Here is a 22,938-nt window from a genome sequence, read left to right as displayed (position 1 = left end):
AGATGTCAACCTCATGGTGGATCCACAAGAAAAGTCATGAGTACACATCATTTGGGAAGCATGAACGTTTGTATAAAATGTGCCAGTTATTGAGTTGTTTGACAGGATAAGTGATGGCTTTGACATGCTGAGGGCATGAGAAGAGAAGTCAGGGGATCACCAAAGTCATTAGCATTCATCCTCTTGGGGCAATGATGTCTTACCCTGCACTTCATCCGATAGTTGTTGAGGTAACTCAGTCGGGGTCAAAGTGGTGGACCGACCAAGCAACAGACAGGCTACTTTTGAGTGATCAAAGCACTGCAAGAAAAAAAGAAAATGGCACAGAATCTGCATGCTGTATCTGCTGGTTATCTCCCACACATCCACTCAAAGAAAGACACCATCACACTTATCAAAAATCTATTAAGTATTTATTGTAAGTTGTTACATTTAGGTTTCTTTCTCTAGCAGCACTATTTAAATTACAGATATTCAAGGGCAGTTCCCATAGATTGGAATTTTCTCTTAATGCAAGATGTCATCGTGTAAACAAAGACAGAGACTGAACCGTAGATCAAAACGTACCACAACTGAACACGCCGTTGATGGAAACTCATACGAAGATAAAGGCTAATGAACAACCATTTTTGTGTCTTTTGAGGAAAAAAAAAGTTATGCAAAGAATCTGTTAAAATAAATTTAAACAGTATAAAACAAATAAAACATGAACAGCCATATTTGGGACAGTTACAATTTCAGTTGGGCCTGATATGGTTGCTTGTAATCCACATCAGTCACACTCCAAAATGTCTTCAGGTCTGTTGGTTACAAGTCAATGAAGTCGATTGTATGTGGATGATTCAGAGAGATGACACAAGCCCACGACAGCAACGCGAAAAGACAAACAACAGAATGTGTTTTGTAAAGAAGTTCAACAGAACATGTGATTTTGACCCCTTCACACTGAAACGAAAGGTAGATTATAATTTTGGCACATACTGTCCACCAAAGGAGCACTGTTGCATTGTGTGTCAGGCAAATTCAACCTTGTTTTTTCATCTTTTTTGCTTTAATTTTACATAGCTCAAATATTTTCAATACATTTTTGAAGGAGTAGCTTGACATTTGGGAAATATGCTTACTTGCTTGCTAAGAGTAAGCTAGTTAAAGAGACATGAAGCTTGAGCCAGCAGCTGGTTAGCTTAACTTAGCTAAACTATTTCTTTAACGTTAGCTGTGTTGGAATAGTCATATAACTCCCATAAAACAATAAATTGTTTGTTTTTACATGTTTGTGTACACATAAATGAGTGCTTGCTCATGGGGGAATTGTTGGTTTCTTTGTAGATAAAAGAGCTTGGTCTGTACCAGCTCTATATGGAAAGTGTCCTGAGACAACTTCTGTTGTGATTTGGCGCTATACAAATAAAATTGAATTGAATTGAATTGAATTGAATAAAACACAGAAGGTAAAATAAGTGAGCTTTAGGGGTGGACAGAGCCAGGCTAACAGTTTCACCCTGTTAGCCTCAGCTAGCTGATCCTCGCTAATCTAAGCTCACTAGCTGCCAGCTGTAGCTTCAAAATTAGCACACAGATGTGAGAGTGGTATCAATCATCGCATCTAACGCTCATCTATTTCCCAAAAATGTCAAACTATGTCTTCACATCCGCCACGTTTTAGCTACAGTTTGACACGGCTAATGTAAATTTGTTAACCAAGCTGAGTCTTCAAGAAAAACAATTCACATTTTCTACACTGGACTTGGTATAAATATTTCGTTTATGATGATTCTACTGTCCTTGGTGAAAACTACAGTCACGTCTGTACTGTACTATCATGCAGAGATATTGCCATTACCAACATAATCTCACAATGTACAAACTCCCAAATGCTCAGTGCAGTTCACTTCAGTCTTGAAGGAGAGATTTACATCCCTGTATGACAAGACTGGATGAGATGAGTCCCTCCTGTGCTACTTGACAACAGAGGAAGGTATTTCATCAAGGTTGGGCTAATAAGATAGAAAAGTCTTTTTTCAATGCTACACTTTAGGGATTCCTGCATCTCAGGGCACTTTAGACAGTGACTGCGGATCAAGGATTGACCATCAGTTTCCTTTGATAAAATTCAAAGTCATGACGAAAGGCAATCAGATCCTTGGGCAGCACGACCCTGAAGGTTAGGGACACAGTGCTCTGAGATGTTCGACCAAGTTGCTCAATCCACTGAACTCATCAGCTCACTCTTACTGGCTGCTGTTTGAAGGTCCGTTGTCTTTTAAAACCTTAAAACTAGAGGTCACATTTGTTTTGTGTGGCAAGATGGGGCTTCACCAGAGAAACAAGTTTCACTCCACACAGCCTTGTTGACCCTTAGCGACCACAAGGATGAAGTTTCACCTGCCTTGATGTCAATAAAACAGTCAGGATCTCAGTCATCATCAAAAGTTCTCAAGCAACCAGTGAAAAACAGTGAAAAGTTGAGCTCGATTAAGCAAACTCTTGATTAAAAAGCCCGCTGCACTAGCACTGTCCTTGTAAAATTGATTTGCAAGTCATGCATGTGGAAATAACCAACCATAGTCTATATTTGTTAATACAAAGAGGGTCTTTTAGTCATTCTGGCAATTCATAAGACAATCAAAACAAGAATTAAGAACCCATAACCATCAATATTAGTGAAACATATTAGAAGAAAAATATGAACCTCTCAAAAGAGTTTCTGATATTTTTAATTGTCTGCATACTGCAGTACTTGAATACATACTCATACAGTATCGTTTATAGCAAATAACTGAATTATTTCATTTATTTAGCAAAAAGCATGCTGAATAGAAAAAATGTCACTTTTCTTTAATCGCCTAAAGTGACAGTAAAATTGTTTTTATTTTCACCTGCAGATCATCTCTCGACGACTGTGATCTATCTACAAAGGCATGACAAAAACCAAGAGGCTTAGGCATCTAAATCAATAAAGAGAAAAGTGATTGCCTAAAACTGTTGAAAACCGACTTCAACCAGTACCTGCACAAACATGATCTCTTTCCTAAAGTAGCACAAACACCTCCGGAAGAGGTACAAAAGAGACAATACGAGGGTGACAATATTCATGTAGGAGGAACAAACATCGTGTGATTTTTGCTGTAAATCTCTGCTCTGAACTGCTTTTAACTGTGTGTGTGATTTTTGCAGAGAGAGGAAGTGAGAGCCCCAGACAAGGTGAGACAGACGGAGAGAGAGAGACAGAAAGAGATCTTGAGGTCTGTTGTGAAGCATAAAGAGGCACCGAATCCAACCGAGGGAAACACACAAAGCAGGTTTCAACGCAACACCGGCCGATAAACCTTAGCCATGACGCGCTGCGAGGAATTGTGGGAAAAATCTACACATCAACCCTCCTCTTCTCATTTCCAGGAGCTAAGTTCTCTGCACAAACAAAGAGTTAAAAAAGAAGTGATTAGACCTAAACCAAACCTCAGCTCCAAGCTAAAAGTGGCTCGTAAGAGCTGAGCGAACGGTCTTTTAAGTAAGTTATTACTGACTTTTCTTACGTCTTGCATTAGTGGAGTATTAAGAAAAGAAAAGCCACTTCTGCTGATGTGTTCCGCATCAACGCTACTGTCTTAACACAGTGATAGGCTGACGATGTGGCTACAGACGAAATAAGAATAGAAAAATACGTCGCCGATGACGCGGCGCTGCACTCTTTAATTACAAATTCACGACAGCTGTGCAGCATCCGCTGACGAACAACACAAAGATAATGATGCTAAAATGTTTTTTCATGGCAAGTGGATTTTTTTTTTAATCTTATTCATGAATTACTGGTTATAAAGTGTGACTCGTGTGTGGACAGTGCACATCTCAAAGGCAGATACCCTCAATAACTCCAAGTCAGCCCTTCAAAGTGAGACTATGTAACTTTTGAATGAGGGAATAACACACTTTGACACCTACGGAGGAAAAGTTAGGAGCAGTAAAACACAATTTGGCTCAATTTCATATACTCAAAGGTTCTGGCGTGGTGTGAGCACTAGCCTCTGGTGGCTAATGTTAGCTAATTTTACACGTCTCGCTGTGTAATTGACATGACTGAGTCAGTTTTCTGACTTTGTGACTTGACTCTTGTCCTCTTGTGCTACATTTTATCATTCGCCCTGACCTCTCAGCCATCACCTGCGGCGCCAAAGGCCTCCGTTTAGCAAAAGTTACGTAGTCTCGCTTTCAAAAACGACCAAACGTTACAATGAAAAACGACAAGGACAAGTCTTGTGTGGCCCGGATCTGGCCTTATTGACCTCACAGGCCGGGGATGGATAACAATATTTGTCACAGAAAGTCACGATGTGGTTGCTCCTTTCATAAATAAAGCTGTCTTCCCCTCAGTTAGGAAATACTGCACAGGGTCAGCTACTTGTGTCGTAGCCTGAGTAATGAGAGTTTTCAGTCAGTCAACTTTACAGTCAGTCTGAATTCCAGTCATCTTTATCATCTTACCAAGACTCCAGCACACAGCCACATAATGTCAGACAACATTTATTTGTTTTCAGCAAGGTTTCTTTTTTATCATCACGAAGGCATATACTATTTTCTCTGTATATTACTTGTTTTATATATATATATGTATATATATATATATATATAATATTTATATAGAAACAAAAATAAGCATACATTTTTGCTGAATAAGATTGAAGAATATCAGCAAAGGGCAATGTAAACCATGGTCCATCTAGAACAGGTGAAAGGTGCGGTAGTCGCCCTTTCCCAACTCACCCACAGTAACAGATTTGCATAGGCAAAAATGGGATTAGCCCTTAGACAGTGGATTCCTGAATTCTTTACAGAGATGCAAAATCTAGTTCAGCTCAACACAATTAAAAACAAACATACATACAAACAAAAATAATGTCGACTAGGCCAAGCTCTCTTTAACCCCTCTGGTCATATACATAGTCATTTTTCTGTGCACATTTTTGTTTACAGTGTTAGGTTTCAAGTAGATCTAAAAACAACTTGTACATTGACAACTAGATGTGAAATAAATTAACCAACATGAGAGGTAGTGAAAAGCCTACAGAGACGTTTGTTGTTTTTTGTTTTATACAAAGGAAAAAAATAAAACGTGTCAGTAAGGCCAAAGCTTCGCAAACCTCCTCCAGCCTATCAGCACACTTCAGCTCTCAACCTTGTTTTCAGTCCATAAAACCACAGCCACGTTTCAAAAACCCACTCCCATGGAAAGTTAAAGACAAAACTCTACACTCAGCGATGACACTACATCACTTCACATCATCATTGCTTGGAAAATCCACATTTGAAATGCAGGTATTAAAAATAAACAACCGCGTACTTTTCCCCCACCGTGTAAAAGTCACAATAAATTAAGAGGAAAGGACGTGAGCAGCAAACTTGTGTTTGTGCTGAGTCTGTCCTCCGTGTAAAACACTGTTACCTGGGTTTCTGCTGTGTCTGTCCTCCCTGTAAACCCTGTGAGGTGCTAACAGCGTTAGCACAGGGCAGAGTGTCCTGCCAGCCCTAAACCTGCTGGCTTCTCTGCTCACACTGGGGACAGTTAGCTCCCCACTGTTACGAGCATTTCATAAGGTAAAACACATCTCACAATTTATAAATGTAAACTTGGTTTAATTGCACCATGATTTCATGATCTGGTTCTTGGTGAAACATTCTCGTGTTAATTACTGCATCGATTCAGCGACGAGGAAACGAGGCTGTACTGCGCAGAGGAGGGATTCGTCTGCAAGTCAGCCATTATTCTGCTGAGTCATAAAGTTAGAGTCGTCCAAATGCGACGCCTAAAATGCTTATGTTTCCTGGAAATGAAAACTGCTCCAAGGAATAAAACTGATCCAATATCAGAACTGATTAATTACTCTGGATTCCTCTGCTTCCGATCGACTGAGCGCATGCATGCACAGCTCTTCATTAAAGCAGCGAAGCAACATCAATCAAGTCCTTATGGGTATTAATGTAGTATGCATGTGTGTACTGTATTGCCAGAGGTTAAATATAGTATATTTTCAATAAGGAACATTGCAAAACTGTGATTATTGGTTTAGACTTGCCTTCTTTACCTCATGACGGACGGCTGTTGTGGTATTATGATAGCTTGGTTTTGAACTGGCAGCTTCATCCAGTTGACTTTTTGAACACTGCAAGTGAAAATAAACCTGGAGGAAAACTCAAAATCCCATGATTCCATGGTCTCTTTTTCATTCAGGCTCCAGCAGAGGACCTACGTTTCTATTTTTTTTTTTTTAAGATAAAGTGAATTATCTGCTTCCTCAGTTAGTTCCTCTTGTAAAACTTGCAAATGCATTAAAACATTCTTCCTGCAAGGCGCCGCGATTAGTAATTTACAAGATAACCTTCAGACAATTCAAAACCAATCTAACATCGTGGGACACAGCTTCAAATAGACTCCAATCTATAATCACTAACTATATCCAATTGCACTTCAATAGTCTGCTAGACATCCTGCACTGTCTACTCCTAAATTTAATCTCGACCAAACTTGGCACGTGAACTTCAGGTAGTTAAAGGAGGCGGCAACGTGGGTGCCTACATTTATCAGTGAGGAGTGGCACCGTTCCATCGACACTTTAAGACTGCACTAACCACCAAACCAAGAGGTCTGCTATCCATCATGTGACGTAATCTATATAATTGGAGGCCCGGTTAATAATAAAAAAGCATATACTGCACTCATGCACGTTCTACTGCACATCCACAGGCCAGGAACAAAGTCCATGTTCAAATGTTCACATCATCAAAAAACTAAATGTCCTTTTATATGCTAAAAATGTTAGTGGGACATTTGGCAAGAACCCCTTAAAGTTTTTTTTTCTTTTTTTTTTTTCTAAATGTTTCTGTTAAGTGTGTAACTGTACCATACACACACACATAGCCATTATCATCGCATGCTGTCAAAGTCAGATTAGAAAAACAAACCAGAGTGTGTGTGAGGGCTGGCAGTGGGATGGAGGATTACCTTGGCTAGCACAAGCATGCTAACTGCTCGCCAACAGCATGCTGAAACCCAGCTGGCCTTGTTGAAAGGGCTAGCGTGTAGCATGACTAACGCAAACGTCTTCGCTAGCCCGGTACGGTAGCATGTTAGCATTGTTATACCAACCCTCTTCACTAGCTCTGGTGAGAAAACGAGTGTCTTGATGGGCAGTAACTCACTGGAGGACTACCATACACTCTCCCAGCTTCATCTGCTGGAGTAACAGACATGCACTGGAATGACAGAGACTCTACAGCCTGGTGACAAGTCACAGCTAATATCTCTTCACAGCATCTTTGACATCATGTTTGGCACCCGGGTCACAAATCTGCAGTGTGATACTGGACGTCCAGCTCCGGGGACTGTCATGTAACCTACAGCGTCTAAAAGAAAACCTTACAGACAAAGGCCGGGGCGCAGTAGCCTTCTGAGTGATTTCAGTGCCTGTCATCTGCTTCTGTTCTCCAAGCAGAACCAGCTCAGCACGCCCAATTAATTTCTCAAGGTAAACCTTTTTTTCTGCTGGAGAATTTCAAAATGTAGATGACTGTTTGGAGTCAATGTGGGATTGTTTTCATTTTCTCCAGCGACATTTTTTCCCCACATTGGGCACCTGTGCTTGTCAGGCTGTGATGGTCTGAGTCGAAGGGTGGGGTGGGGGGTGTGTGTGTGGGGGGGGGTGGGGGCTGTGGGAGGTAGGGATCGTTGGACAAACTGTGGTTGCTTTCCAGAAAAACTCCAGCAGCTCTTGTGCTGCCTTTCCTTACATGTAAAGGCATTGTGATTTTCTCAGTGGAGAGATTTTTTTTTGTTTAAAGTTCATGAATAATAATAATACATGTAGCTGCCCAACCACAATTCTAGCCCTTACTTCTCCCAGTTAAAGAATCCTAAAGAAGGAAAGTGCTTGGACGGACAGGTGGGTGGATGGGTAGATGGATGGATGGATGGATGGATGGATGGATGGATGGATGGATGGATGGATGGATGGACAGGTGCTGCTGCTGCCTTTGCTGCAGGAGCCATCGAATCTCCTCAATAAAAAACTGCAGTAAGCTCTAAATTGGCAGAAGTTTACTTTTTTCCCTTCACTGAACATAGACAGCCAGACAGAGAGACACGTCCCCCGTCTTAATACATCTCAATATTCAAAAACGGTTGCAGTCCGCGGCTTACATCGTCAAGCTACTGTAGAGAGAGAGAGAGAGAGTTACATGCAGAGCCAGTGATTCTACGGGTTGGAAGGGCGGAGACCCCCCAAAACCCACCAACAACTAGGAGTCATGTTTGGACAGTAAAGAAATAGAAGTCAAACACAACTGAGGACAGAATTAGAGAAAACAATACGAAAGAGGATGAGTAAAGTTATATCAAAGTCAGGGCGGAAAGCATGAGGTCTAAATATCACACTACAGGAACTGTTGGCTTGTCCTTTTCCTCTCTCTCTCTGTTTCTGTCCTCACCGCCTGAGGAGTCCTTGTCCACAGTTAACCAACAGCTGGCCATCAGGTTGGCCACTTCGACCGATAGCAGACACGTGGGTTGGCCAGTCAACCGTAACAAACAGCACAAATTGCTAGCAAAACAATCACTGGCCAGCATTAATGGTCTTAAATTTGACCAATAACCAACCAGCAAAGGCCGACCTGGCTCCAGTGGAGAACTGGATATAAACTGCTTAAAAATATATAAATAAAAAAAAACAACCAGCTATCTCGGATGTCATTCAGTCTTTTCAATCAAAAAAGAGGGAGAGATTTTCCAAACCCGACTTCTGGCACCATAGTAGTATTCGAAGTTTAAGTAGTAGTCTTGTTGGCGTACGATGGCGATGAAGGAGGGCGGAGGGGTCTAGGTGTCGAGGCAGGTGCGCCTCCTGTTGGCCAGGAGGTCTCTGTAAACGGAGGAGTTGAGGAAACGGGGGAAGGAGTCGCGGTGCATCAGGGTGTAGATCTGGAACTGGGCCTCCTCGTACATCAGGTTGCTGGGCTCCGCCAGGGTCTGGTTTATTCCTTCTCTGACCCGTGAGTCCAGACTCACCTGAGATAGGAAAAATAAAGTCGCTTTAGTGGTTTAATAAGAAATGACAGATGACAGAGGATGTGCTTTACATTAACAGTTACATTCGATTGAACTGGCAACAACTTGGCAGATCTCCGTTTATGCCACTGAACTTGGACGCAGCGGTAGGCTAAATGCCAACTACAACATGCACCATCTTAGTACAGCGTGTTAGCACGCTAACATTTGCTAATTAGCATTAAACAACAAGCACAGCTCCGGCTGAATGTGATTAGTTTTGCAGGTATTTGGTGTTAAACCAAAGCACTGAACAATCTGAATATAAACATGATGATGGTGCTACGTGGAAAACCAGCTGATCAGCAAAGTGATTACATTTCATCCTGATGGGGACATGAACGTTTCAGACATTTCAGCCCCAAACCACAAATGTCAAACTCATCGTGGCAGTAAAGACTTTCTCATCACAGGCCTGACACTTTTTCTATCTTCATCCTTATTTTCATCTAATCTTTCTAAGACTAATTTGTTTGAAGCATCACAAATACAGCTGGTACCTCTTTGGGTGATAATATGGACACGTAGTCTTCGTATATAATCCTGGCTTTCTCATCCACCACTGAGGAATCCGTCTCTTTCTTCAGATCTTCACAGGCCAACCAGAAAAGCAGGTTGTCCTCGCTGTACTCCGAGCGCAGGAACTCCTGGAAGACCTCCCGGCCCTCCAACGAGCGCAGCAACAGCTCAAAGCTCCGCGACCACGACAGCACCTCCTCTAGACTGGCGTGTCTAAAAACATCGAGACAGACGTGTGCGTGAGACAGACGGAGACACACAAATAGACAATCATACTGACACAAACATGAAAGTCTGGAGGGACGACGGCTTGACTCACTGATCCTCTGCAGCTTCAATACTGTCCATCTTGGTGCAGGCCTGTCGTTCACTCCGCTCCATCCTGTCTTCATTCCTGGATGGGAGACAAGACGTTGTTATCTTTTCCAAAGACTGGACAATGGATGCGTTTGAGGCTTAAGGGTCGATTGTCATCAACAACAGAATAAAGATCAAGGATTGTTCAACGGGTACGCCAGCAGTTAAAGTACACAAACGCACTCTGGAGTGGCATCGCAGCATCGCGAGCAGGTGATCGACGGAGCTGAACGAGCAAATAAATGGCGGCTGGGATGTTCAATTAATTATCGACACTGACAGCACGCACCGCCGCTTTGGGCTGATACACATCTAAACTTTCCTAAGTTCACTCTCTGTTGATATCATTCAAAATACAACAGGGCAACATACGAAATGCCTTCGGAAACCATTAAAAGAGAGCAGTGATGCAGGACACGTGTGCTTTATGCAGAGATCTTCAGGTGGGCCTTCATTAAACCAAACTAGCACAGCGCAGCGGCTACAACACAACTGTACTCACATCCCCTTTGCTAGTAATGCTGGGCATCTGAGCAGCAATGACAGAGAAAACAGCTTGTAAAGGCAGAAAATCTTCACATGTAACTCTGTGAATTAAAGGTTCATTTCAACCCAACAGAGCTGGTGATGGTTTCAGTGAGCTTTACTTTGTTTCTGTCGAGTTTGAATGAAATGTGTTTGAAGACGAGTTAACAAGGAAATAAAGCTCCTCTTAGTTCAGTACATCTGAATTCAGAAGACATGCTGTTTCCGTTTAATAAGGAAAATAGGTGCCAGAATATTTCCTTTCTTGACATTTTGTGAGTTTAGTTTGTTGTGAACTCGTCACACCTGCATGAATATATCAACAGACGAAATTTCAGCTTGAGTTTTCTTCTTTTTTATGCAAAACATTCACATTTTTAAAACCTTGAGGCTTCTGAACAGGTGAAAACATATTTTGGGTTAAATCTACCGATTCTACACATGAAGTTCAGCCGCCTCATCGTCGTCTGATGTCTGCTGTGGCTCCAGTCGAGCTTTCCAAAGTTTGAGAGAATGACTCACGCTGCTGGGGTGTATTATGGGATTTGTAGGATTTGAACATTTTTGGAGTTTGACCATAACTCATGACAAAAAGTGAGGACATCTTGTCTCTGCAGCTTCAATTTTGACACTTCTTTGAGAAATCTGTCACCTCAGCTTATTAATACTACTTATTAAGCCATTATCCTCTCATTTGAGGATTTACTGGCATGCTTGTCATGTCACAGTAATCTGAATATCTTTGGCTTTAGGAAGCTTTAGGAAATGTGACGGCTGCTTTCTACAGATGTCCATTATATTTCATTACAACGCCCAAATGATTGATCGACGGATAATTCATAATAACGAAAGCGACTGTTAGCTGCAGCTCTGCTCAGTTCACCTCTTTCAGCTACTAATCGCAATCAGTGTGAGCTTCCACAGACGAGGGGGATCTACAGTGAACGCTTCCATATATTCAGACTCCGAGACAATAAAGCTTCAGTTAAAGCCTTCATGAGCACACTCCAAACACACACGGTCGTAGCTCAGTCACACTTGCTGAGTCCACAATGCAACACAGACTGAGCTGTCTATTTTTGTCCCACCATGGAGGATCTTTCCTTCCTCTTGCTGTCTCTTGTCAAAGTCCCCATTGTGCAGCAGTAATGGGCTAAGCTAGCCACAGCCCCCCGGCGCCCTCACAATACGGCTAAATATACGGGCTGTTCTTCACAGCTGTTTTGCATGTGATGTGTGGATGGAAATAGAAGGCACCCCAACTAGATAAGGGCCTTGTGTGAAGGCGGGTGAGGAGGGGTGAGAGGGTATGTGGGGGGAGGAGAGAGGAGAGATAAAACGAGGGAACATGAGGATGGATAAAAGGCAAAATGCAGCACTTTCACACACCCTCAGTCTCTGAAACTTCACCGCTACAGCTCGATACGGCATGGCAGGAAAAAAAATGCGACACAGGGAGCATTCAGCGACTCACATGTATCTCAACCCCCCCCGCCACCAGTAAAATAAATAAACACACAGGGCACTGAAGACGATTTTCCAGGCTCATTCTGGAGATCTGACAGCAGCATTTGCCTGAGAAACACACAGCAGAGTCACAGAGCGCTCACGACAGGCCCGGTCCACAAGCTGCCGCCACTTCAGATGAAGTGGTGTGAAAGAAGCAGCACATTCACCATTCACTGCCTGAAAACAATGTTTCATTCACTCCTCTCTGCCGCCAAGAGTGCAGCCACAGCGAGGCAGCTGCAGGGGCCACGGAGCAGATACCGCTTTGGTGCCTTGCTCAGGGGCAAGTCTGCCTCTGACCTGCAGTGGGACGTGGAAGCGTCGGGACACAGACACGTCGCTTGTTGTGCTTTGCGGCCGTAAGAAAAGCAGGAAATATTCACATTTTGAGCAGCTGGAACCACAACAAGTTTGGGGTTTTATGGAGAGTTCCGTGCTGCAATCATCCTGCTTCTCTAAAAGGACTTTCATACATTTCTAATGTTTTCGAAGCCTTGGCCTTCTGCCGTACATCAGCCCACCTCTCTCGCCTCCTCTGGAGCAGCTGCATGGTGGTAATAAGGATACAAGCCCTCCTTGAACACGGTGCTAAAGCCTGCTGATGCATTACACCTTCTCAAATGCATTATGCATCAAATACATAATACATTTGAAAAAAATATTTTTGCATAATTTCCATTCACTTCACCAAAAAGCATGTCACGTAGATCAATGCCTCAGGCCTTGCCAACGTCAGTACTGTTGATATACAGTGAAGGTGATGGTCAACAAGTACAAAAAAAACACCAAATCACCCTGCGTCCGCCCGTGATTACCTGTCACACACACCTTTACTGAGCCAAACATGCAACAGCCAACAAAGCTGGTCTCATTGTAAGCTTCCATCACTGCATAATTTTGCCTTATTTGCCTAAATATTATTAGAAATACTACAAATTACATGATCCTCCACCGCTTATGCTGTGTCTTGTTAAAGGAATTCGAATACCATCGAGGAATTTGGGCTAGAGGAAGCCCTTTAAGGCAAATTTGTGATTTTGGGTAATATGTACATAAAAGTGACTTAATTTGACTTCGCATCTGGCTTCGTAATTGTTCCAGCGGGTTGGTTTGTAGGACGGTTTACTGCACTGGATCAGGCACCAGCGCTGTGTCGGAATAAAGTCGGGATTTTTTCAGTTGAATTGAGGGTCAACGTCAGTGTAACATCACAGATTTGCCAACAGGATTAAGGTCAGGACCCGCTGTTTGTTGATGCAGACAAAGGGAGTATTTATTTGTTTCCATATACAACTAACTGTTAGTATCAAGTTTAAGAATGAATGCTAAGATCTGGTGCAATCCACGTCCCAATTGTCCAATAATGCAACGTTTAAAGGCGCTGAGGCGATGCCACGTAGCTGCTGTGGTCAAGCTTTAGCAAAGCTCTTCATGAAGACGCTTCACTGTAGCTTCTGTCTGCCAACAGTGCAGAAAAATTAACACATAAACCTGATCACCGCTTCGACATCAAGCCCTGTGTGATGATTTTTTCATAGTGAAACATTAACTTTTCGCGTTTTACGAGTTTTTGTTTTACGATCACACCCGTGTTTCGTGTTTAATAAAATGTCTCATCAAAAGCGCAACAAACCGCAGCTGCAAATTCTGTCCAAGCTGGCACGTCCAACTGACCTATCATCATCTTATAAAGGCGTTACGGTGAAGATGTTAGCAACCAACTGCTTATTCACACATCCAGCAGTGATCGAGCAACGTTTCCGCTCATTTAGAGTCGTGTTTCTCTCAACTGATGAACGAATATTCCCTCTCTTTTAGCTCAGTTTTTGGTCTCCACCGGGTCCTGAGGGAAACGGCTGTTTAGCCTCTAAATGCTGCAGTGAAGCTGCATCCGAACAGCTAAACTATGAGCTGAAATTCACGATAAAGCTCTTTAAAGGTGAAGGAAGCAGTATTGTATTTTCTTACCAGAGACACTTGCAGCAGCCGCACCAGCAGAGGCAGCAGGTGTTGGGTCGGGGCTGTCCAGGGGCCTGGGGTGGGGCCTCGATGTGTGCCGCCTGCCTTTTTCTCATCTCCACTCCACTCACACTGCGGGGCTTCAGGACAGATACACACAGAAACAGTTAAACACCCTTCAAATAGTTTCAAATCCAGTCCCCATGTCTTACTTATGGCTCACCAGCAGTATATCTTATTAAAGTGTGAAGAAGCTGTGTGAGTGAATGAGTGTGATGAAGCGAGAGACAGAGACAGAGAGAGAGAGGGAGAGCACTCGAGCAGGACAGAGAGGATTCCCTTCCTTCTTTGGTACGAGCCATTCTGGCGTGAAGCCAAGTCTCTTGCTTGGCTTTGACAGACGCTACACATACATTTCAACGGGCACAGACACAGACAGAGGAACACGGACAGGCACTCGTGTGAAACAAAGACAATTTCACGCACACTCGTGTCGACTCGTCCAGCTGTTTCTACGTCCGTCGTCCGCCCGGCCCGTTGCGGCCTCAGATTGTGCGACATCCTTCGCGCAGGCAGGAGAGTTAAACGGGGATGCACCACAAAAACTTCAATAATGCGGCGCCTCTTGTATACAGCGACTCTGTGGTCACACTGGCCGTGCTGCTGATGTCTGGTGGACTTTGATTCGTGTTAAATGAGGCCGTCGCTTCATTCCACTGCACGCCCACAGCGGTGTGGTTTCTGCTAATGCTTTGATGCTTCCGTCGCTTTATTGAATGAAGCATGCGAAGAAATGCACAGTATGTAGCGCTTAATGCTAACGTCAGCATGCTAACATGCTCATAATTACAATGCTAACGTGCTGAAGTTTAGCTGCTGTAATGATGACAATATTCACCACCTTAGTTTAGCGTTTTAGCCTGCTAACATTTGCTAACCACGCACAAAGTACAGCTGAAGCTAATGGGAATGTCAATATAATGTCACTATCATAAATGGCAATTTAAAATCAGGGGACCAACAAAGTTGTAGTGTTCAGCATCTTTTCTTGAAAATCTGATTAACTGACGACAAGTTTTATAATGTTATAGTGCAAGGCCCAGAAAAGACGCTCAGTCATGTTCTTCAGGACTGAATTGTACACAGACAGACACTATCTGTTATGATTGCATGAAATCTCACTCTCAGCTGCTCCATAAAGCTTTTTGTGTCCTTTTTAGCAATTAAGCAAGACTCCCATGAGTCACTTCTCCCATCGCAGCGACACCTCCGTGTGGTTTTACCCATCAGGCTCAACTGCGAAGCCCCGCTCTGCTCTCCCTAAAAGTCGCTGTGAACAATCCCGTGCCAGTCGCCGCCTGGGGTTTTCCCTGGCCTTTACAGATGCTTTGAAGGCGAGTGCGCCTGTGGCTTCGGCCTTGCAGGTAGAAAAGGTGTGAAGAGCCACTTTAAGACCACACAACAGCCCTGATACTGCTTTTCATCCCTTTAAGCTACTCTAAATAGAAATACCACTCACTAAGAACTCATTCTAATGCCTGAGATTATAACATACAGTATAGTCTAGTAATGCTGTTTTTCATCTTTCTCCAAGCAGAAGATAATAACACTTGGCGGGTTTCTTGTTAGCTAAATAGGCTGGGAAAAGCCTTATCCCAGTGTGCAATAAGCTTAAACTACAACAGCTCTCTCACAGATGGTCCAGCAGCCAAAGCCTACACAAGGAAACACCACAAAGATCAGCTGAGGAGAGGATGCTGCGTCAGACTCTGCTTCACAATTTGAGGCATTTAAGCTTAATTTCATGAGGAGATGTAGTGTGACAAAAGCACTAATTAACTGCAGTCTTGTTGTCTGGGAATGAAAACAGCAACAAATTAAACAGAACTCTTACCTCGAGAGTCATGGTTCAAATTAGAATCGTTAAAAGCTTGAAAATCCAAATAAAAGTAACTGTGCACCAACAGAGGAGCCTTCTCTCTTCTCTCTCTACTCTGCATAAACATTTACTACAATGGCGACGCATGGCAGGGAAGGCCGAGGCGACCTGCCTGATATGCAAATGGCGCTGGCTGGCCAGTGGAGTGGCCATCAGTTATTCAGCTATCAGGCAGCGTCCGTGGAAAAACAGGCCGCTAGATGCAAACGACAGCGAGGCTGCGGCTTTGCTCCGAACCCGGAGGAGGGTGCGCATGCAAATATGGGGTGGAAATACAAATACACCAAAATGAGGGGTTAAAAATATAGATCAGTCGTACACACGTTGGTTATTCAAGTATTCACGGTAGTGCTGTGCGATACGGACAAAAATTTATATCCCGATATGGGTAATTTTATATCCCGATAACGATATATATCCCGATATAGTATTTTTACTTAAAATTATATATATAAACACACATGAAATGAATGCCAATTCCTCTGATCTTTTCTCCTTTTATTTATAAAACACATATTTTATATATAAAGGGAAAAGACAATTAAAAAACAATTAAAAATAAAATAAATAAAACACAAATATCAAATTGACAAATACCATTCAAAAAAATATCTAGTAGTGCAATAAGTTTCATCACTTTGTGGTTTAACTTTAGGAGTTTGACGCATTTTAACGCTGTCTCTGTGCTGTTCTTCATGCCGTGTCTTTAAGTGATAGAAAAGATTAGACGTGTTTGAGTCGCTAGTGACGACTTATTGGCGGCATGTTTTGCAGATTACCGTTTTTTGGTCGGTATCTGCCTTTTTAAATCCAAACCAGTGCCAAAGAATGGAGTTTCTATTCCCTCTTTTCGGCACCAATTCCTCTTTGGGTTCTGTTGGTTCAGCGTCCACTGTGCTCTCCATCTCTGCTACATTGTTTACGTCTATGCTCCCGCCGGCTCTCGTATGCATGGCTGAAAACGTTAGCGGTGCCATAACGGAGTTCTTGCAGGTGACGTAAACTGCTACCACAAAGCAGTAGCGTTGCTACAGTTACATTAGCCGAGCTAACCACAGCCCACACGTTAAAATTACGATATAAACAATAGAGGATTATATCGTACGGTAGACATTTTTCCGTCGCACTACGACATATATTGTAACATCGCACAGCACTAATTCACGGTGACTCACTTTTTCCACATTTTAATTTAGACATTTTAATCGTCGCCCAATCAGAGCCCAGAAATCACTCGATCACCATAAAAGCAGCCCAATTTCTCAACTTCATGCAGGAGAGATATTTGTGTGTGTGTGTGTGTGTGTGTGTGTGTGTGTGTGTGTGTACTTGCAGTGTGTGAAGCGACAGTAAAATATTTTACCATCATGGACGACACATGAACAAACTGTCTGAGATTTCACTAAAGGTCCACTTACTCGCCTTTTCCAGCGCTTTCTAATTCATCTTGTGGTTCAGCAGATGTGCTGAAGAGACACTTTCAGAGACACAAGTCACAAACGCGTGGTTATTACTCGGGGACATGACGTCTCCTCCTGATACTTCTATCAACAATAAAAAATAAGACAGAGGTCAGACTTACCATGAATTAGTGAGTTCCTAAAGACAGGTCAGACAGAGCAGTCATGGCGTGAGGTAATAGGTTGCTGGACGATAGCAGGCTGGTTGACCGAGTGACTGACTGGTGGACTGTCTGAGCGTCTGTTTGGCTGGCGGGAGATGCGGGGCGAGGCGAGGACGTCGTTTTCACCACAGGGAAGAGACGTTACTGGTCTCACCATCCCTGACCGACGGGCACAGAGGGGGGAGACGCGAGAGCCGAGGCGAACCGTGACTGCTTCCTCTCCTTGTTCCCGTATTTCACTCGCTCCTCTTGTTTCACTCGCCGGCGCCTCCTAGGCTTCCTGGGATCTCGGTGAAAGGGTCATTTATGGACTTGAGAGCGCAGGGAGCAGTGAAAGTACAGCATCTGAAAAACAAAGCAAAACCAGGCCATTACGGTCAAAATCATTTATCCGCCAACAGTGCAGTGATTTATCTCCAGTCACGAAGGTGCGGAAATCCACCTGCTGCTTATATAAAGATTTTAACTGCACACAAATGCAACAGTGAGAGCAGAAGCACACACATGATCTACAGCTAAAACACTGCTGGAGTTTTGAGGCCAGAATAAGTCTTTGAGACTTAATTAACATCCTGTAAAGATATGTCGGCCCTGAGCGCAACATATTTGCTAAGAATCCCTTAAATTTGTTCTGCGACCACACATACGACTAATACTGCTCCCCGGTGGATGTTTCGTAACGGCCACACTGATTGATGGCTGAAACTGATCAATCAAGTAGTCAAATTGACAAACAACTGGTCATTGCGTACCCGCTAGCGAATTTGGTGATTTTCTGCCTCGTACTAGTGAAAATGGAAAATCTTTGGGTTACGCTTTGGGAAGCTGTAATTGCCAAAGTGAGACGAATCAAACCAAATCAGGACATGAAGCAAATACAATAAATGACTGATGATGCTGCCGCCGTCGCTGCATTTAGTTTAAACACTCATCCTGAAAAGGATTCAGCCCATCATTGGTGCCACGCCCCAACGCTTACTCACAGTCAGAAGACATTTGCTGGATTTTCTCCCTGAAGGAAAATAAGACCCTGAAGTTTTCATATAGGAATTACTGTTCCAACAACTTGCTTACTCACAAGCAGCAGCTCAGATGTGTTCACATGTTGACCTCAACACTGGAGACTCTGTATGTTGTGAACTATCACTCGTCTGTTGCAACTTGGGCTACGTTCAGACTGCAGGCAAATCAGATTTGTTTCTCCAAATCAGATCTTTAAGACAGACTGTCTGCGCTGTGTTTCCCAGATCAGAGCAGATCTCAGCGTCCAGACATCACCAACTTGTCTGCATGGGCTGCTGCGGTCACGACGAGGGCGTCTGTGACGACCAACGCTGGCAACCGGCTTTCCAACATGGAAGCATGAGAAAGGGAGATCCATCAGCTTGCCCCGAAGCCTCGAAGCAGAAGACTGTGGTTCGCTCATACCGCTCTGGATTCTGCTCTGACGCACTTCTGCCACTCTGGATTTGGCGCTGTTGTTGTTGTTGTTGTTGTGTAATACTTTGAAATCTTGTTTAATTGGAATCGCATATCAAATTACCTCCAAATGTGGCTTGGGTATGATTTGCAAAAATCGCAGTTCGTGCATTTTTCTTTGGGCTAAAATCTCAATATGACAGAAACTGGATTTGGACTGGCGGTATGAATGAGGCCTTAGTGACAAAAATTAGGAAGTACAAGACATTGAAGAACGAAAAAAGACAAAACAGATAAATTACCTTTTAACAACTGAGTGATATTTAAAATTGCGTACTTAAGGAGGTTTGTAGCCTATCACAGCCCTGATTCCAAAAAAGTTGGGACGCTGTGTAGCTGAGCTCATGCATAATCTCCTTCAAACTATCATGTGTTCACAAAGTGGTGAACCTCGCTCCATCCTCGCTTGTGAACGACTGAGCCTTTCCAGGACGCCCCTTTTACACCCAATCATGATACTATCACCTGTTACCAATGAACCTGTTTACCTGTGGAATGTTCCAAACAGGTGTTTTTGGAGCGTTCCACATCTTTCCCAGTCTTTGGCTGCTCTTGAACCAACTTGTTTGAAACGTGTTGCTGCATCGAATTCAGAATAAGCAGATATTTACAAAAATCAATGAAGCTGATGAGTGAAAACATAAAATATATTGTCTTTACACTTTTGTCAATTGAGTTTATGTCACTAAGGATTAGCCAATCGTCACACTCACACTTTATTTATGTCTTACGCCCTAACTTTTTTGGAATTGGAGTTGTAAATCTTACGGTTGACATGTTCCATATGACACAGCATTCAGTTCAATTCAATTCAATATTCCTTTATCAGTCCCGCAAGGGGAAATTCCAGTTTGCAGCAGCACCAATAAAGCCTATAGAGTAAGAACAATAAGTATATACAAAAGAGTGTAATAAAAATAAACATCATCTTAAGAAATTATAAATTGTTTTTGCAGACTGTATTGCACAGATAATTTACAGATTACTTGGAGCAGTGTTTGTTGTGTAGTCTGACAGCTGCAGGAAGGAATGACCTGCCTCAATTCTGCGCTACTGTAAAACGATAGAAAAGCTTCAATATCTGCTCAGACCAGTTTAAACTGATCAGAAAACAAAAGTGTCCCTTGTATATTAAGAGCCTGAGAAGAAGGATTTTGCATAGCTGTGTGCAGAGATAAGGCTTTCGTTTTGTACTTGAGAGAGTTTCAACTGCCTGTTCCCGGAAGCAAGTTGGTCACAGAGTAACTTCAGTGACACGCTTCCTAAAAAAGAAGAGAATTACCAAAGGGGTGGGGGTGCGGACTGCCCGGACGAGCAAACAGAGCATCCTCACGCCGCCTGTCTGAAGCATGTCTGAGGCGGAGCTCTTCCGTGGGTCAACTGACCGAAAAATGATCTGGAACTTCTTCATAAATCAATTTTTTGTCATTTCTCAAGCATAAATGCCATGAAACCCCGCTTTAAACTTCTTCAGTTGTGACTATTGCCTGGTATTTTGTAGAGTGGGACAATAATCAGCTGATTAACGGGTAATGAGAGTAATCGCTGTCTGTAACCGTAAAATGAACCAGGAAACAGTTTGTCTCACGAATGCTTACATCACTAAAGTGGGTTGATCTGTTTGGTGATTGGAACAAATTTTTAAATCAGAGCTGTCAACCACAGAAAAAAGATATGACACGTTACTGATGTCACGCCAGGGAAATGAAGAAAAAATTAAGGCCTCTGGACATTTTCACTCCAGTTTCAATGGAAAATATCCCGATATCACTCTGTTATCTCAGATCTTGTTAACCCAGCCTCTGTAAACACTAGTGCCATTGAGTTTCAGTGTTTTGGGTACACATCTTGAAGTAAAACATCTCCACCCTAAAAGCAAACACCATGGGTGTCACTACTGTTGATAAGGCAGCAGGTTTTCTATCAAACCTCCCGCATGAAGCGTAAACGCTGAATGAGATGACTCAGGAAGTCTCCCAGGATGTAGTGGCAGCACAACCTGGGCTCCTCTGACTCAACACAGCCATGGGAAACTCCCTCAGTGGTGCACTGCATGATCTCCCTCCAATGCATGGCAGTAACGGAAAGAGGGGCTTTAAACGCAGCTGCAAAATGAACTTTAAAGTTGGCTCGATACTTGATGCTGGATGCATGGAGGATGCTGTCGCAGCACTGGATCTGTTGCATCTGCCTGAAGGCCTGTGCATATCTTCAGATAAGAAGTAGGGAGGCTCATCGGACCCTGCTCTCTCCCTCTGTGCACTAGCTCTGCTGGCTAGCTGCTGGGATGGCTGCTTTGCATGGTTTCTCCTGCAGCTGCCCGAACCATCTGAGCCCAGCCGCTGCAGGTCCGACCAGCCGGGAGAGGAGACCCCCTCCCCGCTGATACCACGGCATGACAGCGCGATTAGAGAGCGGGCTGCACGGCGCGGACTGTCGCACCGACATTTTTCAGAAATCAAACACCACCCACTTTCTACTTGCTAGCTTCAGCCGACTGCCTGAGATCCGCTATCTCTCGCAGCGAGAGGAGGAGGTGGCAGCCGAGCAGCAGCTAGCGCCGTGCTAACGGCAGCTAGCCTGCCCGTGTGGAGCATTAGCGCAGAATAATCAGCATCTTACCCCGTTTTGTTGGGCTGTCAGTGTCCTAGGATGATAGGTGTGAAAACGCGATGTTCCGATGTTTGTTTAACGACATCGTAAATGGGAATCCCGCGGTGAAATGTCCATCGCCGCTGTTTTTCTGCCATCCGCCCCACTTCAGCACCGAACGCCGCCGAGCCCCTGGATGCACTGCGCAGGCGCGCTGCCGCCGCTGCTCTGTGGCTGCAGTCGGTGAGAGGATGCACCGCTGAGGCTCCACATACAGTCTGTAACGCACAGAGGGTCACGTTACATCTCTGCTGTGCAACAGAACAACTCTCCAAAACACGGGATATACATTTACAAATCCTGCTCCGTTGAGTTTATTCAACAGCAAACACAAAGAAAAGAACAGAAATGCCTCGAACAGCTCACACACAACCTCCTGTAGTGTTACATCAGAGAAATGTCTGGAGGAAACAGTCACTACAGTAATGTGATGTACATTTATATCTGTTACATAACTTCATAAGAGTGGGTGCCACTTTTGTGATACAATAATATGTTTATTATTCATCTTACTCCTCAAATATATAGCCCTCTATTGCTGTAGGCTATGTTATCAGTGTGCCTATTCAGTGACTTAACAATAACCTGATTATACTTCATGATACACACACGCACGCACACACACACACACACACACACACACACACACACACACACACACACACACACACACACACACACACACACACACACACACACACACACACACACACACGGTATTATGGTCCTATAATACATAATGTATACATGTGGTTGTTCTGTGACAGCTGTCTATGTGTCTGTGTAGAGGACATTTCTAAGCTCCAGTTTTTATAAAAATTAATATCTAATACTAATATTGCTTTCCTGATGTCTCTTACCATAGAGATAATCTGCACTGGGCTGTGCTTCAAGTCAGCTGAACTCAGTTTGATATTATGTCTGCGTTTCATGCAATGGAAAATGTTAAAATGTGAAATAAAGATTCAGCAGAGACAAAATCAGAGTCTCTGAAATCTGTTTTAAATTGCTGCTTGACCTCATTTTGTCTGAAGTCAAGCTGCAAGACCTGCAGATGAGTGTTTGGTGTTTTCACAGCAGCAGGCATTCTGTGGAGTTCAATGAGAAAGAACAGCAGACGTGACTTGAACCATTTAACCACCTGTTTCATTCATTCAATTATATCTGCTGTACTGTATATTATCAGAGATCTGCATAGACCAGACCATCTTCTCCTGACTTTACTATGCGTCTGTTGAGCATACAGCCACATGTCAAATTTCAATCATTATTGCTGAGAAG

The 22,938-nt window shown here is 43.3% G+C and overlaps 1 protein-coding gene across 2 annotated transcripts; it reads right to left on the bottom strand.

Annotated features, from left to right (window-relative positions):
• Window positions 1–6,265: 6,265 nt before the first annotated feature.
• rgs17 (regulator of G protein signaling 17) lies at window positions 6,266–21,802 on the bottom strand. Of its 2 annotated transcripts, XR_011602999.1 has the most exons (7): window positions 21,628–21,802; window positions 17,485–17,871; window positions 13,973–14,103; window positions 9,933–10,007; window positions 9,595–9,826; window positions 8,479–9,055; window positions 6,868–8,334 (listed from the first exon to the last, which is right to left on the bottom strand). XR_011602999.1 is itself a non-coding variant. In XM_070977792.1 (6 exons), exons 2-6 carry the CDS (start codon window positions 17,485–17,487, stop codon window positions 8,867–8,869), a joined length of 630 nt encoding a protein of 209 aa, XP_070833893.1. In that variant the 5' UTR covers window positions 17,488–17,871; window positions 21,628–21,802; the 3' UTR covers window positions 6,266–8,866. The 2 variants fall into 2 exon arrangements, 1 of the variants encoding a protein (XP_070833893.1); XM_070977792.1 differs by having other exon boundaries at window positions 6,266–9,055.
• Window positions 21,803–22,938: the final 1,136 nt, after the last annotated feature.

The sequence above is a fragment of the Chaetodon trifascialis genome, chromosome 13, assembly GCF_039877785.1.
Source record: "Chaetodon trifascialis isolate fChaTrf1 chromosome 13, fChaTrf1.hap1, whole genome shotgun sequence".
NCBI classification, from domain to species: domain Eukaryota; kingdom Metazoa; phylum Chordata; class Actinopteri; order Chaetodontiformes; family Chaetodontidae; genus Chaetodon; species Chaetodon trifascialis.
This window is presented reverse-complemented; position numbering and strand designations above follow the sequence as displayed.

Excerpts from the sequence above, each read along its gene's own strand:
- rgs17 (XM_070977792.1), bottom strand. Across the intron at positions 9,827-9,932 it reads ATTGAAGCTGCAGAGGATCA|ACACGCCAGTCTAGAGGAGG; the intron begins GTGAGTCAAGCC and ends CGATGTTTTTAG. Across the intron at positions 9,056-9,594 it reads CCATATTATCACCCAAAGAG|GTGAGTCTGGACTCACGGGT; the intron begins GTACCAGCTGTA and ends TTCCTATCTCAG.